This window comes from Panicum virgatum, chromosome 6N (genome assembly GCF_016808335.1).
Source record: "Panicum virgatum strain AP13 chromosome 6N, P.virgatum_v5, whole genome shotgun sequence".
Classification (NCBI taxonomy): Eukaryota; Viridiplantae; Streptophyta; class Magnoliopsida; order Poales; family Poaceae; genus Panicum; species Panicum virgatum.
Window position 1 is genome coordinate 39,251,083 of NC_053150.1, and position 14,992 is coordinate 39,266,074.

A 14,992-nucleotide genomic window follows, 5' to 3' on the forward strand; every position below is an offset into this window, starting at 1 on the left:
TCGGACATGGCAGCCTATGGCCGCGGCGAGCTAAGCAGAGGGAGGGAGAGCGTGCGTGCGAGGGGGAGGAGCAGTGCAGGGGCTCAGTCCCAGCCTTATCCGCGTGACAGGGGCGGGGAGCAGCACGGTATGGCAAGGGACGCGCGGCGCTCGACGTGCGCACGGACGGCGCCGTGGCCAAAGTTGGCCACGGTGACCACGCACAAGGATGAGAGAGCAGAGAGAGCTACACGTGGGCTTGATATTTTTGACCCAATTTGAATACTCAAATTTTGTTTAACACTCCTAATTGAGGACTAATTGAGGGGTGTTACACTTAGTACAAAAGAGTATGGGAATACGATGATATTAGATCTCGAGTCTAAGCAATTATCAATCATTTCAGGTACAGAAGAAGTATTTCTAGTACTGAATGATGCCTATTTCGAGCGCATGTTAACTAGTTGGCTATCATGATGGATCAATCAGTTTGTTATGGCCTATATAAAGAATTAAATATTGCAATACGTTCATATTTTGTTGGTTGATCAAGAGGTACTGTGGGTACACAACTCAATAGGATGTGCTGGGAAACATAAATCATTTGATATGGTAGAATCTGTAAAATATTAACAATGCTGAGAATAATTGAATTTTAAAATTAAGACCATGACTTGTGTCTCTTGAGAGAACTATCACTATCAGATAATGTTTGTTTTGCAACATAGATAGAGATCTCATATTCTTTTAAGAGTGGAGCATAATCAGATTGTGTAAAAATTAAAGGTGGTTATATGTTGGGTAAATATGAACAAATTGAGTAACTTAGTTCTACTGTGATTTCCTGTATTCTGTGTACTGTATTCTGTACTTTCATTAGTAATGACTTAAAGGAAAGTGGAAAGTGTTTACCTCAAGTATCTGCTGACCATCCTCCAAGTGTTCTAAATCTCTTCTGTCTGTGCTGCTTCATCCCACGTTCTGAAAACAATTTGATTTGTTAATTACTCCATCACATACTATACATAAGCTATTGCATGGTACCTTTTGTATTGTAAATGAAAAGATTGGAGTTTTACCCTGGTTGTTCAGTGTCCATGTGCTGAATAAGTGAATATCTTGAAGTAAGATTTCTCGAGGGGTACTCATAACAGTAAAGTTGAAACAAAACATTTCTGTAAATTGTAAAGAGGAATGATCATGGATGGAAATAATGTTTTTTCTAACTCTTATAAATACCTGATACTGTGTTTGTTTTGAAGATATAGGCACCAGAGGTGGAAGATCATCTTGTCCTAAAACTGAACTGCTAGGGACATTAATATTGCTATCCTTAAGTTTTAAAAGGTTGATACAATTGATTGCTTTTCAAACCTGGAATCGAAGGAATTGCTCTCACAGGCTGTCAATTTAGGTGCTAAATTTAGGGTTAATCCAATTTATGGTAAAGTGATGAGCATCCTCAAGTTTTGAAATACACCATAGATGAAAGATTAAGTGGCAATATGATATTGTTACTCCATAAATGAATGAATTATGATGCAAACGTTTGTGGTTGTGGATGGAATAAAGAGCAAGAAAAAAACAGGATCCGTTCCTACCATTGCCTCAAAGACTAGCTCTGTTTTGGCCACCTTTCAGTGGTTGGTTACTTCATTTGAAATCCTCCAATTTCTTGCTAAAACTATCTCGTAGTAGCATCTCCCACTATTTCCTCCTCAACGATGGTGTAATGACTGTCCGACTGTTGGTCCAGTTCACTCAAATCATTTTTTTTATTTTTCCATTTAGGATCGGCCTCAAACAAAAAATTTCCTTTCTATCTTATAAAAGGTAGAGCATCTGCCAGTTTGCCCTAAAAAATGTTTATTACAATCCTAGAGTTAAATGTCAAAGTTCTTCTGAGTCAAGAAAATAGATCAACATGATCATAGTATCCATATGTTTTCTGAGTTAGCATGGCAATTTGCAAAATTATTTGGCGGTACACTTCTCATAGCATAAGATTGATCAGCAGCTTTGCAGAGAAATAAAAGGGGAGTGAGCAGATCAAAAGCAAAGAATTCTTCCGAATTTCCTCGAGAAGTTGTATACATTTTACTTTGGGGGAACAGCGCCCGGAATGACTCCCTCGTTTTCGTCCTCAAGGGAGGTATACATTACTTTGGGGAACAGAAAGTAGCTTTCTCTATAGAAAAGTTCCCAACACTGTATCAGCCCCCTAGTGAAATATGATCTCCGTAGTTCAGCGCAATGACATTGAATCTACGCATCTGAGAACGCAGTTCAGCGCAATGACATTGAATCTACGCATCTGAGAACCGTCAGGTAGTCACCGCGCTCTCAATTTCTTGGATGAAGGTTCTGCACAGCACAGATAAGGCAAACAGACCTCAAAAGCTAACGAATAAGATCTCAGGCAACATAGGTAAAAAAGGCATAATCAAAGCCAGAAGAAAATGTTACCAAACAGAGCACATATTTAAGTTCAAACATCACTTATTCATGGTTAAGCCACACTGCTGCACCGCAACAACTGTTTCATGTAAACACACTAGTCCCAACCAGTTCCACAAATCAAACACAACACAGTTCCAACAGAAACGACACAGATACTTCAAAGACAACACCCTTCATGGAAGCGAACAGACGACCCAGGTACAGCAGCAGCTTCAATGACCGGTGGCTTACTGACCACCACGGAGACGGAGGACCAGGTGGAGGGTAGACTCCTTCTGGATATTGTAGTCGGCAAGGGTGCGACCATCCTCCAGCTGCTTCCCCGCAAAGATCAGACGCTGCTGGTCTGGGGGGATGCCCTCCTTGTCCTGGATCTTAGCCTTCACATTGTCAATGGTGTCGGAACTCTCAACCTCCAAGGTGATGGTCTTGCCAGTCAATGTCTTGACGAAGATTTGCATCCCACCCCTCAGGCGGAGCACCAGGTGGAGAGTGCTCTCCTTCTGGATATTGTAATCAGCAAGGGTGCGGCCATCCTCAAGCTGCTTGCCAGCAAAGATGAGCCTCTGCTGGTCCGGAGGGATGCCCTCCTTGTCCTGGATTTTCGCCTTTACATTGTCAATGGTGTCAGAAGACTCCACCTCAAGGGTAATAGTCTTGCCAGTCAAGGTCTTGACGAAGATCTGCATCCCACCCCTCAGTCGGAGCACCAAGTGGAGAGTGCTCTCCTTCTGAATGTTGTAATCAGCAAGGGTACGGCCGTCCTCGAGCTGCTTGCCAGCAAAGATGAGCCTCTGCTGGTCTGGGGGGATGCCCTCCTTATCTTGGATCTTGGCCTTGACATTGTCAATGGTGTCAGAAGACTCAACCTCCAGGGTGATAGTCTTCCCGGTCAAGGTCTTCACGAAAATCTGCATGCCTCCCCTGAGACGGAGCACCAGGTGGAGGGTGCTCTCCTTCTGGATGTTGTAGTCAGCAAGCGTGCGCCCGTCCTCGAGCTGCTTGCCAGCGAAGATGAGCCGCTGCTGGTCCGGGGGGATACCCTCTTTGTCCTGGATCTTGGCCTTGACATTATCAATGGTGTCAGAAGACTCCACCTCAAGGGTGATGGTCTTGCCGGTGAGGGTCTTAACAAAGATCTGCATCTGCAGAAGAATAACCAAGCAATAAGGTAAGTATCTGGCAATAAACCAACAAAACAGTCTAAAGCAAACAGAGACGTCATGTCTTGCCTGCTCATGACCATCGAAACAAGTATATCAAAACAAGTAACAAGAGCATGCCTAATCATCAGGTATAGAATAAATGAACAGCAGCAGCACATCATCATACAAGTATATCTAAACAGATAACAAGAGCACGCAAGATCATCAGGTATACTGAAGAATCATCGAACAATAGCAGTATTTTTATTCATTTACATAAGCATGCATATCTATTTTTTAGGTATTTTTTTAGGCATGCATGCATATCTACCTAATCAACAGGAGGATGCATGTTGCGGTAAAATTAAAGCTACAACATCATAGAGCATACCTACAACTAAGGATGTATTCATCCATCACCTTAACTATGAACATATAAACATGGGACACGCAGATTTAAATTGAATAACCCTAGAAGATACTAGTTCTACAATGATCTACAGCAGTATCTTCAGACCACAACCAAATTAATCAGACAAATCAGGGGGTAAACCCAGCTATCACCATCGAACCAGATCGTTGAACGTATGGATAGCACATACAAAGACAACGAAAAATAACGTCATGAGGTTAACTGCATCATAATCAGGAAAAAAAGAAAAGCACGAGAAGATCTAGCTAACCCTAGACACCGACCCCGGCAAATCATCATCATGAGAAACGGTCTCGTCTGCGAACAGCCTAAAAGCACACCTACAATTCTCAGATCAACGACCTAAACCAAATCCACCCACGAACAGCACGAAACGAAGCAGCAGAATCTACCAGATCTACACAAAATTTCCACCTCGCAGCCATCTACGAACAGGGACAACGGCGTATCGAAAGGACCACCGCACGCGTCCTAACCATCTACTCATCAATAGATCGGAGTTGGAAACTACAGGAGCGACCGATCGATCCAGAGGAGGGGAGGATGGTCGCCGTACCTTGACGCGGGGAAGGGTGATGGGGCTCGCGAGGGGAGGAGGATTTGGGGATCGGGCCGCTTGCTCCGAGGGGCGAGATGGGATTGGGGGAAGAGGGGAGGAGGGGGTGACCCGGAGATTTATGGCTCCCGGGGAGGAGGAGAGGAGGAGGTTGGTGGGGAAGGGAACGAATCCCCCGTGCCGTGTGACGGTGTGCCGTTCCGGGAACGGACTGGTGGCGAACGTAACGGATACGGAAGCGGAAGAGCCCGTTGGTGGCCGTTAGACCTGTGGACGCCGTTGACGCGCTTCTCCGCCCACGTTACACGTCGCTGCAGATTTCTGTTGGGATCAACAAGACAGAGACGTGTGCGCTGCTCAACAAGGCCGGATCTAATCTACTCCCTCCGTTCTAAATTATAAATTATTTCAAAAATCTTAGAGAATCAAGCCATCTCAAAATTTAACCAAAATTATAGAGAGAAATATAAAATTTTTTGACATCAATTAGATACACTATGAAAATATAGCTAATAACGAATCTAATAGTATTTAATTGGTATCATAAATATTATTATCTTGTTATATAAATTTGATCAAATTTAAAAAACTTTGACTACTTATAATTCGAAACGGAAGGAGTAGAACACAGCCGGTCTTCATCTGCTAGATCCCCATGCCCCGACGATGGCTCTGAATCTTTCAGAACTGATGCCTACTCCTTGCGCTCTCTAATGCGTTTGCCGCAAATTGTTTCACCGCTAGTCCAAATGTCAGTTCAGTCGGGGGCTGCTGCGAGCATACACATACATTACTGGTCCCTAAATCCATGTTCGTTCAAAAGAAATTTTCTTTTCGTTAGCCTGACAGAGGAACAGCTGGGCTACAGATATGTTGCTTCAAGCCATGGTTGGGCTTTCAACAAAGTTCCTCTTTGAAGAGAGATGGATTTGGATCCGTCTATTAGACCTAGACTAGAGTCACTCTGAGCCTCTTGACAAATCAGAACATGCGCACACCCCCGCCAAATCAGGAGAAAAAAAAAGCGAACTGTTATCAGTACCTTTTGGTCTCAGCACTGAATGCACATTTCATTTTGGTTTCACTTTGGAAAATGAGGTTCTATATGGTTATTATGATCTAGCAGTGTGATAACCAAAGCATGTACACAGGAATTCAAGAGCTAGCCCAAAAGTGTCCAGATGATCAGAACCATACAATCCAACAACAACAACAGCATAGCTTTTTTTCCCAAGCAAGTTGGGGTAGGCTAGAGATGAAACCCGAAAGAAATAAGTTCAAAGTTCAGGCACATTGATAGCTAGTCTCCAAACGCTCATATCCAAAGCTATCTCTTTAGAGATATTCCAATCCTTTAGGTCTCTCATAACCGACTCATCCCACGTCAGTTTAGGTCTACCTCTACCCCTCTTTACATTATCGACCCGCTCAAGAACCCCCACCCGATACAATCCATCATAAGTAAATGTTGAGATTTGTTTAGCCCTCGAATGACTGACTCCCTCAGCATTCTGCCTCTTAAAGCCATAAATCACCCTGACTGGAGTTTTTGTTTTGATACAGTTTTTTAATGCAAGATTCCCCTGCTCAAGCTTCTGATCTTCAACATACTTGTTACGAGCAGGCTTCCCACCAGAACCAGTGTATATTAATTCACCTGAGCAAGGCAACTCATCTGGATAACCTCCAGAAGCAACAATGCTTATTGCAATGCGCTCGCCATTTCTATGTGTTGTGGTGTCAATGCCTCCCTGGTAATGACGATGTAGACCAACAATGGCAAGCTGAACTCTGTATATAAACTCATCACCAACTTCAACTCCAGGGACTTGTCCCACAATAGGATCATGTTTGATAAAACCCGGTAATTTTCTTATCACCTTATCAGCTTCAAGGTCAATTCTCCTAATCTTCAGTGAATGCTGCTCCACAGCTTGCACTAGAGCTCAGCATACATACTCAAACCTTCTGCACAACATCTTGAATCTGCTCCTAGCATCTGCATTCTGGGATCCATATTGCTGATCCCTGACAGAAGGAAGAAATGATGAATTCTTGAGGTATAGTTCAAGCTTTCCTTCATGAACAACTAGTGCCTTCAATATTTCATCATCATCCAAGTTGGAAGCCACCTCATCCTTCAGTTTCTGCTTGCTACCCATTGCACACGTAGAGGCAATCTTCATCCGTAGATGAGCTGGAGCTTTTACCTTCACCTTCTTCCTAGGACCAAAGAAGCCCCTAGTTGTAGCAGCCTCCTTTTCCTGTGTCATGAGGAACTTGTCTGAAGACGAGTGAACTTGCATAACTTGATCTGTAGTAAGCTCAACAGTATCCTCAATCCTATTTATGATCACAGGCCTTCCATGTTCAGTCTCCTCCTTGTGCAGATATTTTGTAAGTCTCCGAGGTGTATGCATAATCTTCAACCTATCACTGTCAGACACTCTCTTGCCCGTCATATTTTGTTTGGACGAATCTTCAGCCAAAGATTCACCAACAATATTGCTTGAACTCCCATTAGATTGGTTCATCACCTCGACATCTTTTACAACTAAGCATGATGACCCCTTCTTCTCACATGGCAATGTGTTCCCACCAGTCTTCTCTTTAGAAGACTGCATCACAGAAGTTTCAGCAGCACTAAAATCTGCAGAAGGTCCATGTCTACAAGCTGAAGAATTTTGCAGAGTATCACTGGTAGAAACTTGAGATTCTTGAACCATAACCTCGGGAGCAATCTCACCCTCCTCCAGTCCACCATCCTGTAATGTTCCATCAATAGCATCATTGCATTGTGAAGGCACAATCACTGCCACACTCAAATCACCATCAGCATAACCAGATTCCGACGGCAATCGCACTTGGCCGATGCCTCCCCCAACAAGAACAGATAGAACTGCATCCCTCCGGCAACCAGGGGGGAAGCTGCGTTTGGCGCAAGACACCATCTGCTCTGCTTGCACTAACCCCTTCCTCCCCAATTCACCACTCCCTGCTCCGTTTCCCCTGCCGTCCACGGAAACAGCAGGAACGCCTTGTGAACCGATGTCCAACGAACCATCTGGGACAGCCACATCACTCCGGCGCAAAGCCTCTGATGAAGATCGCACCACACCTGCCTCTGGAGCATGATGGCCGCAGCCCCGCGCTGGACCATCAGCAACAGCTGCAGACACCTTCTCCAGCGCACTCGAACCTGCAGCACTGGGAGTCGCCGCCCCAAACAGGGCACCTTCCTTGCTTTGCAGTACAGAAGAAGGGCCGCGGGCACCAGCATCGCGGAGCTGTGAACCGGCGTTGGCGCCGGCGAGCGGAGCAGCAGCGTGCCGCCCGCAACCGGGCGGGAACTGACGCCTCGCGGAGACCGCCATCCGCTTGGGCGGCGGGTGCGCGGGCGCCAGCGGCAAGCGCCTCTTGCTCCCCGCCTCGGCGCCGCCTCCCCTCTCCTCCTTCCGCGCCACCACAGAAGCGGCGGCAACACCGGCCGCAGCCTCGCCAACCAGCTCGCCCGCGACATCCGCCGCATTACCTCCGGAAACCGCGGCCGGCGCCGCCGCCTCGCGCTCCGCCAGGCCACCGCCGCGTGGACGAGGAGCAGGAGGCCGGCGCGGAGGAGGAGGAAGGCCGCGGCGGCCGTCGCCGCGCGAGGGCGGCCCCGGCAGCCACCGCTGCCGCGCGGCGTCGTCGTCGAGCCTCGCCGCGTACAAGTCCATGCCCCGCCCCCCCGCGATCGCCCCCGCAAGGCTGCACTGCGCTGCGATTCCACGGCCCAAGCCCAGCACGCACCAAAACCAAAAAGCAGAATCAGCGTTTACAGAAATGAAGGAAGCAAACCCTTGTGCAGAAATCGAAGCGGCCGCGGAAGGAAGGAAGCAGGCAAGCGCAGGCGCTCACCTATTGGGCGTCGACTGGCGGCGGCGGAGGCGACGTCGTGGAGGCGGGGAGTGCGACGAAGGCAGTGGGGGTGGAGGCGAGGCGAGGCGAGGGGCGAAGACGAGGGCGTGAACAGAAAGGAGAGGAGCTGGTGGGGCCCGGGGGTGCCTGCCTGGCTGCTGGCTCGTGCTCCGAGAGGGAGGACTGGCACTGGTTGCCTTGTTTGGTTTTGCAACAATGGCCTTCTTTGGTTTGGGATAGAATTGAAGCGCGCTAATAGTAATAATTTTGACCGCTAATTACGGTGTCAAACAAAGTCAGTTTACAAAACCAATTTCAAAACCCTGCGCTAGTGACCATAAAGAATCTAACGAGGTCTTTGACCGCGCGATTAGAGGATGGTTACTGTAGCATCACTGCAGCAAATCATCGATTAATTACTGTCATTAGATTCGTCGCGAAAAGTTACACTCATCCCTAAAAAGGTTTTACAAATAGACTTCATTTAGTGCTTCATGTATGCGAGATTCTTTTTTCGAAATGCGTGCGTGCTAGTTTTCTAGCACAGCCAAACAAGCCCAATCGTAGGGCGCATGATTTTCGAGAAGAGAATCGTGCATGTATAGTGTACTAAATAAATATTTGCAAAACTATTTTAAGAATAAGTGTAATTTTTCGCGACGAATTTAATGACAGTAATTAATTGATGATTTGCTACAGTGATGCTACAGTACCATCCTCTAATCGCCATGGCCGCCCGAAGCTCCTACTCACCGCCGCGCCCCCACCTCCGACCATCCCCCACCCAAGCCAAGCCTCTGAACGGGTTCCTCTTGTCACGTTGAAGCTTCCCAGCCTGACCCCGCTCGTCCTCCATCGCCGGAGCACCGCCGTGCGCTGTCACTACGGCTACCGGGCCATGACCACCGCAGACAGCCCGCCTCCGGCCGCCTCCTGCCGCGTCGGGACCACCCACAGGTAGCTCTCGTCGCCCTCATGCTCACCCACCCCTCCCTTGCCGCCGATGAGCACCCCCGTCACCGGAATCGCTGTTTCCCTAAGCCGTTCCCTGCTCTGTATGCGACCAAGGACCTCCTGCAGCAATTGAATAAAGTCCAGGGGGTTTTCTGCGAAGTCTATGACTCATATGAATAGTTCTTCATGGACCAAATCGCTTGAAACTTTGAAAATTCGTAGAAAATAGTAGGAAAATGCTAAAAATGCAAAACTAATTTTATTAGATTTATGCTCTATAAGATAGAATCATGAAATGTGTTGTTTGACAAATATTATGTGTAGTTTTATTTATGCTAGATAAATGCTTTTGTATATTGTTAAATGCCTAAGTGGAGTTAGGAGCTTGAGAAAAATATAAACCCAGTTGGGTTAGTTTTGTTTTGGCATATAGAACTTAGGAAAAATATTTAACCTACTGTTTGTTTAATGTTTCTATGATGTATTGATTTAATCATGAATAATGCTTGTTTAAACTTGTTTATTTAAAATCTGTAGTTCTGGAAGTCAAAAAATTATGAAATTTATGTCGTAGCTTAATCTTTGCATGCTTAGTTCACTGTAAAATTTTTGTGCCCATAAGGTATGTGCATTCTTGTAGATATTTATTTGTTCAGTTTGTCCTGTTATGGCCAAAATAAATACTTTTTTATCAATAATTGTTGGTAAATTGTTGTTGAATGTTTTATCTATACCGTAACCTGCTAGTAAATTTTTGCTACTAGGTTATGGATGCATGTCAAGTTTTTGCATTTGTTTAGCTCTTAGCTATAGTTTTCCTTTTACATTGTTGCTAAGAAATGTTTTCTGAATGTTTAAATACAGGAACTAAATTCTTGTTCATGTGTAAATCATGTTAACCTTGTTATACTAGAATGTGGTTGGTTTTATTTAACTTGCTTATGATTGCTTGTTAGTTAAATAAAGTCTCTAGTTAATCCTTCTTGCTTTATAGCATTACTTGGCTTTTCTAAATAACGTTTAGTAATGCTTTTCGAAGGAATCACTTAAGGCTGAAGTGTTTGAAATCTGAAATCTTACATCAGCAACAAACCGTTTTCTTTTTGAGCTTGTTTGTTTTGTTGCTATGGTTAATCAGTACATGTTGTCCTAGCCATGTCTGTTTGATTGCATTGTATTGCATCATGTGTTTTTCTTATGTTTATACATATGCATTGTTGCATCTCATTTAGGTATAATAGATGAACCATGTGAAGGACGTGCTGTTGGAGCCGAAATCAAAGACGATATTTGGTGGACATATCCAGAAGATGGATGGATGGATCCCAACATGCATGACCGAAGGCAGATGCTCGCCAAGCGAGTATCATCTAGCTAACACTGACTTAGTGTTAATCACAGGCAAGCCCCGGAGCATAACCCCTAATTTGAGTATTCAATGCTTATTTAAGTATTTGTGCATTTACGTTTTTAGGAGTTGTATGGAACCCTAGTATGCATGTTTCTCCCTAGGTACCTATGAGTCTATACTAGTATACAGGTGTCGTTAGTATTGCCATGCTTAACTAAGATCCGGTAGAAGTCGAGTGATTGCTGTCACTCGCGAGCTATAGGTTTCTGTTACTTATGGCAACGTGGCTTGAAAATGAATCAATGAGGAAAGAGAAATGGAGACCGGGCGGAGATGATTTTGGTTTTGGATATGGAAGGTATGGAAAGTGAGTCTCCGCCTGTGTCGATTGATGACCGTACTGTTGTTGGCACTACTGATCGAGGATTGAACAGTACTAACCACATGCCGGAAGTACGAGGTAGTCGAAATCGATAAGCTGTGTACAGCTTTACAACGATACTTTGAATCCCTACCTGCTACGCTGGGCATGGGAGTTGGCGGGTGTTGGATGGATGCCACCTTCGGGTTCTCTGGGAGTTCACCGTGAGGGGCCCAACACCTGGGTTTTAGTAGGCGCGATTCAGATGTCGTGGTAACGATGGAAACAGTTGATACGTGTGGCCCGACGGGGTTTACATGTGTCGTGTTGGTTAGGTCTACCTTGCAAGGTTAAATCGAATCGATTCGCCGTGACTCGCGGATATGAGAACATTGATCTCTCTATCACATCGTAGTAAATGATGGAATTGGGAATGGAAAGTTGAGAATATGAGTTATGGCTGTGGTACTCTGAAAGGATAATGTGATCAATCATGAGTGCTCTAGATGTTCAGGCAAATCTAGTCGGTATATGTATAATAAATTTGAGCTAAAATACTGAAAGTAAGGATCCACTATTAATAGCTTTCAGCAAAATAACTCTAGAGCCAAATAGCTTTGCATGTCTAGGAGTCGACTAAGTATATACCATAGTCGGGTAAGACTTGCTAAGTATTAGTATATTCAGGGTTTGTTGTTATCTTATTTTCAGGTAGCTGCTGGTTGAAGCTAATCAGGATTCACATCGGTGGGCTCGATGTGACGTTCTCACGACTTCGTAGATAACGTTGTTTTCAAACTAAGCTTTTATCTAAATTCCGTTGCATATTAACTCTGACAATTACTTTAAACTTGTTTTTGTGAAGTTCTGTTTTGTAATTTAAATTTGAGAAACTTATGTCTGCTTGTAATCATCTGCGCTCGACTTCGGGTAAGACTTCCGGTGTTTTCGATCCTTAACCCAACAGGCTGCCGGATTACACAGTTTTAAGTGCGTGTTTACTTGATTAACGCTTAAGATGATAGTTAGCGCACTTAAGCTGGTTTAATTTGGGCCGTTCTGTCACAGCGCTCCTCCCATAACCGGTGAGGACAGCCTAAGGCTCGGTGGAGATTTTATCAAGAATTTTATAATATTAAATATTATCAATTTTACTGATATGATAAGAAAAAAGAAGAATGAAATTTTATAGAATTGAAGAGAGTTTCATCATCAAAACTCATATTATATAATTACCTAATTTTCAATCTAAATATTATACCTAATTTTCAATCTAAATAACTATATGCTATGAAACTACCCATCGAGCGGAAGCGATCAGACGAATCCGAAAGGGGCAGCTAGTCCCAACGACAATGGAGATCGTGATAGTTCGCGAATCACGAAGGTGATTTGACGAACGATGGAAGGTAATAGCAATAAAAGCAAGATACAGGCCGCGAGACGATTGATGGGGAACGGATAGAGCCGTGGAGCAAAGGTTTGCTGGGCTTAAAGAGTCCCCGAGCATGGAAATGGCAATGGTGGGGAATGCCGTGTGTGATGCTCCAGTGACAAATACGGGAAAAGTGGCGCAGGATGGCCAGACCAGGACCCCGGGATCGAGCGCTAGCTGACAGGACGGTTTTGCGGTAGAGGATGGAGGTAGTAGGTGGGTGTGTGTGTGGGGGGGGGGGGGGGGGGCATGGTGTGCCGCTGGATCGGAAGAGGAAACGCGTCCGGTGCCTGAACACCAGCGTGTCGAGAGCGCCATGGTGGTGGCAGGACGCTTGGTCAGAGCCGCCGGTGTTTGGCGTGTGATCGACGCAGAGTGAGGCACCGATTGCTGCTGGCCACGCCACTGTGAATTGACCAGCAGGTTGATTAACCAACAGCTAGCAGGGGGATGGTAAAAGGCTAAAAGCTATAGTACCTGATGCATGATGATATGCGGGGTAACTAATTAATTTTTCGCTCTATGGACGTGGGTGGGCTTTTTAATGTGATTCAGCGACTGAACTTTTTTTTCGTAGTAAGCAATCTTTTTGCTGTTATAGCTATCTGCTGACCCTCGTTTAATGTAATGGATATCATTTTTAGTTTTTTTTATTACACTGCGGTCGCGTAGCATTTGTTACGAGAGCAGTCGATCGAGTTTGAAATGCCGTGGTACATAAAGTAGCGGGAGTGGCAGTGTCCCATGTGCTGCACTCTTGCTCGTCCGGGATGTTAGAGCATCTCAGTAGAGTGATTAAATTTGGGTGACTAAAATTTTATTTTAGTCATTCATCTCTAACTTTTAGTCACTTATTATTTGTTTCTAACTCCAGCAGAACGGATCAACTCACTCTCTATTATTCATTCTGACATGTGGATCCACCTGTCATAGAAACGTCAAGCAACCCCGACCGCTCGCCCCTCCGTGCCCGTGCTCCCGACCGCACGCGCCGGCGCCGCCCCCGCTCCGCCTGCCGGCACCGCCAGGGCCGCCTACCAGCGCCGCCTCCTCCCGGCGCCGACGCCACTGGCATCATCGCTCATCGTCAGGAGCTTGAGGCGGCGGCAGTGCTACCGGACGACCACGCCTCACGGCCCGAACACCTGACGGCCCTGGACGACGAGTTCCTTCCCGTGGGTCCGGCTAACGAGGAGGAGGACGGCACGGTGTACGGGCAGCGTGGCATGATGCCAGCAGACGAGGGGGATGAGCTTGATGAGTGGTTTGCGTTCCTTCCCATGGACCCAGCCGAGGACGACGACCACACGATCTGGCTCTGGAGCGTGACGCCGGATCTGGATGGCAACGACGGCGACGGGCAGGCGGCGTCGTCGGAGCTAGAAGACTTCGTTCCCTTGGGGATGACGACAATGAAGGGCCAGAAAGACTTGTCTCATGTGGATCCGACCGTGGACGACGACGGCCGGTGCGGCGACGCGACGCCGGGCGAGGTGACCCTGGGTGAGAAAGGGAGCGATTTGCGCCGGAGACGGGAGACGACTTCATCCCCCTGGCTCCAGTCGAGGACGCACCATGGCCGAGGCGACACCGCGGTGGCGTCGGCGTCTGTGTTCTCGGAGGTCGGCACCATCGCCGACGCCGCAGCAGCCTGGCGTCGCCGGCCTCTAGCTCTTCGCCCAAGAAGAGGCTGTCGCCGCTGGTGAACGCGTCGTCCAGGAGCAAGCAGAGGTCTGGCAGCGAGGAGCAGAGGGAAGCCGGCAGGTGGCGGCGGGCGCGAGCGCAGCCGGCGATGGCGCGATGGGTGGCAGAGGCGGGCAGGGCGGCGGGCGCGAGCGCAGCGGCGGCGGGTCGAGATCGGGCACAGGATTGGATCAGGAGGAAGGGAAGAAAAAAAAAATGGGACCCATTGTTGCCAGCCCAAATAGATTGCCACCAAATTGGGGGTGGGGGAGAAATTTAGAAGACCTATCAAAATAACAGCTCATTTGCTCCTCCTACTGGAGATAAAATTTTTGCATTCACCGTGCAAATATGGAGATGAAAGTCTATTTAGTTACCCTGCTGGAATTGCTCTTAGTCGATCACAAGCAAATACATAAGTTATAAACCCTGTGCTGTCGTGAGTGTGTGTGAGAGGGAGATATAGAGCCGTGCGTGTGTGTGAGAGAGAGGTATCAAAGTGGCGTGGAAATAAAAGGAGCACATATGCAAACCAACTTTGCCAGGAATGGTAACGGTGATAAGGACCAGTCACGGAATAAGGCTCTGATCACAACCCGTAAATTCCATAAACACAAAAAGCGTTACATCGAATGTTTGGACATATGCATAAAGTACTAAATGAAGTCTATTTATAAATTTTTTTGCATGGATGGGCTGTAAATCGCGAGACGAATCTAATGAGCCTACTTAATTCAT

At 46.5% G+C, this 14,992-nt stretch overlaps 1 protein-coding gene and 1 pseudogene across 1 annotated transcript; both read right to left on the minus strand.

Moving 5' to 3' along the window:
• Positions 1 to 2,425: 2,425 nt before the first annotated feature.
• LOC120678748 (polyubiquitin) lies at positions 2,426 to 4,782 on the minus strand. Its single transcript, XM_039960065.1, has 2 exons — positions 4,574 to 4,782; positions 2,426 to 3,584 (listed from the first exon to the last, which is right to left on the minus strand). The coding sequence occupies exon 2, from the start codon at positions 3,582 to 3,584 to the stop codon at positions 2,667 to 2,669; it is 918 nt and encodes a 305-aa protein (XP_039815999.1). The 5' UTR covers positions 4,574 to 4,782; the 3' UTR covers positions 2,426 to 2,666.
• Positions 3,723 to 8,121, minus strand: LOC120678153 (annotated as a pseudogene).
• Positions 8,122 to 14,992: the final 6,871 nt, after the last annotated feature.

Coding starts and splice junctions, on each gene's coding strand:
- LOC120678748 (XM_039960065.1), bottom strand. CDS start 3,584: ATGCAGATCTTTGTTAAGACCCTCACCGGCAAGACCATCACCCTTGAG.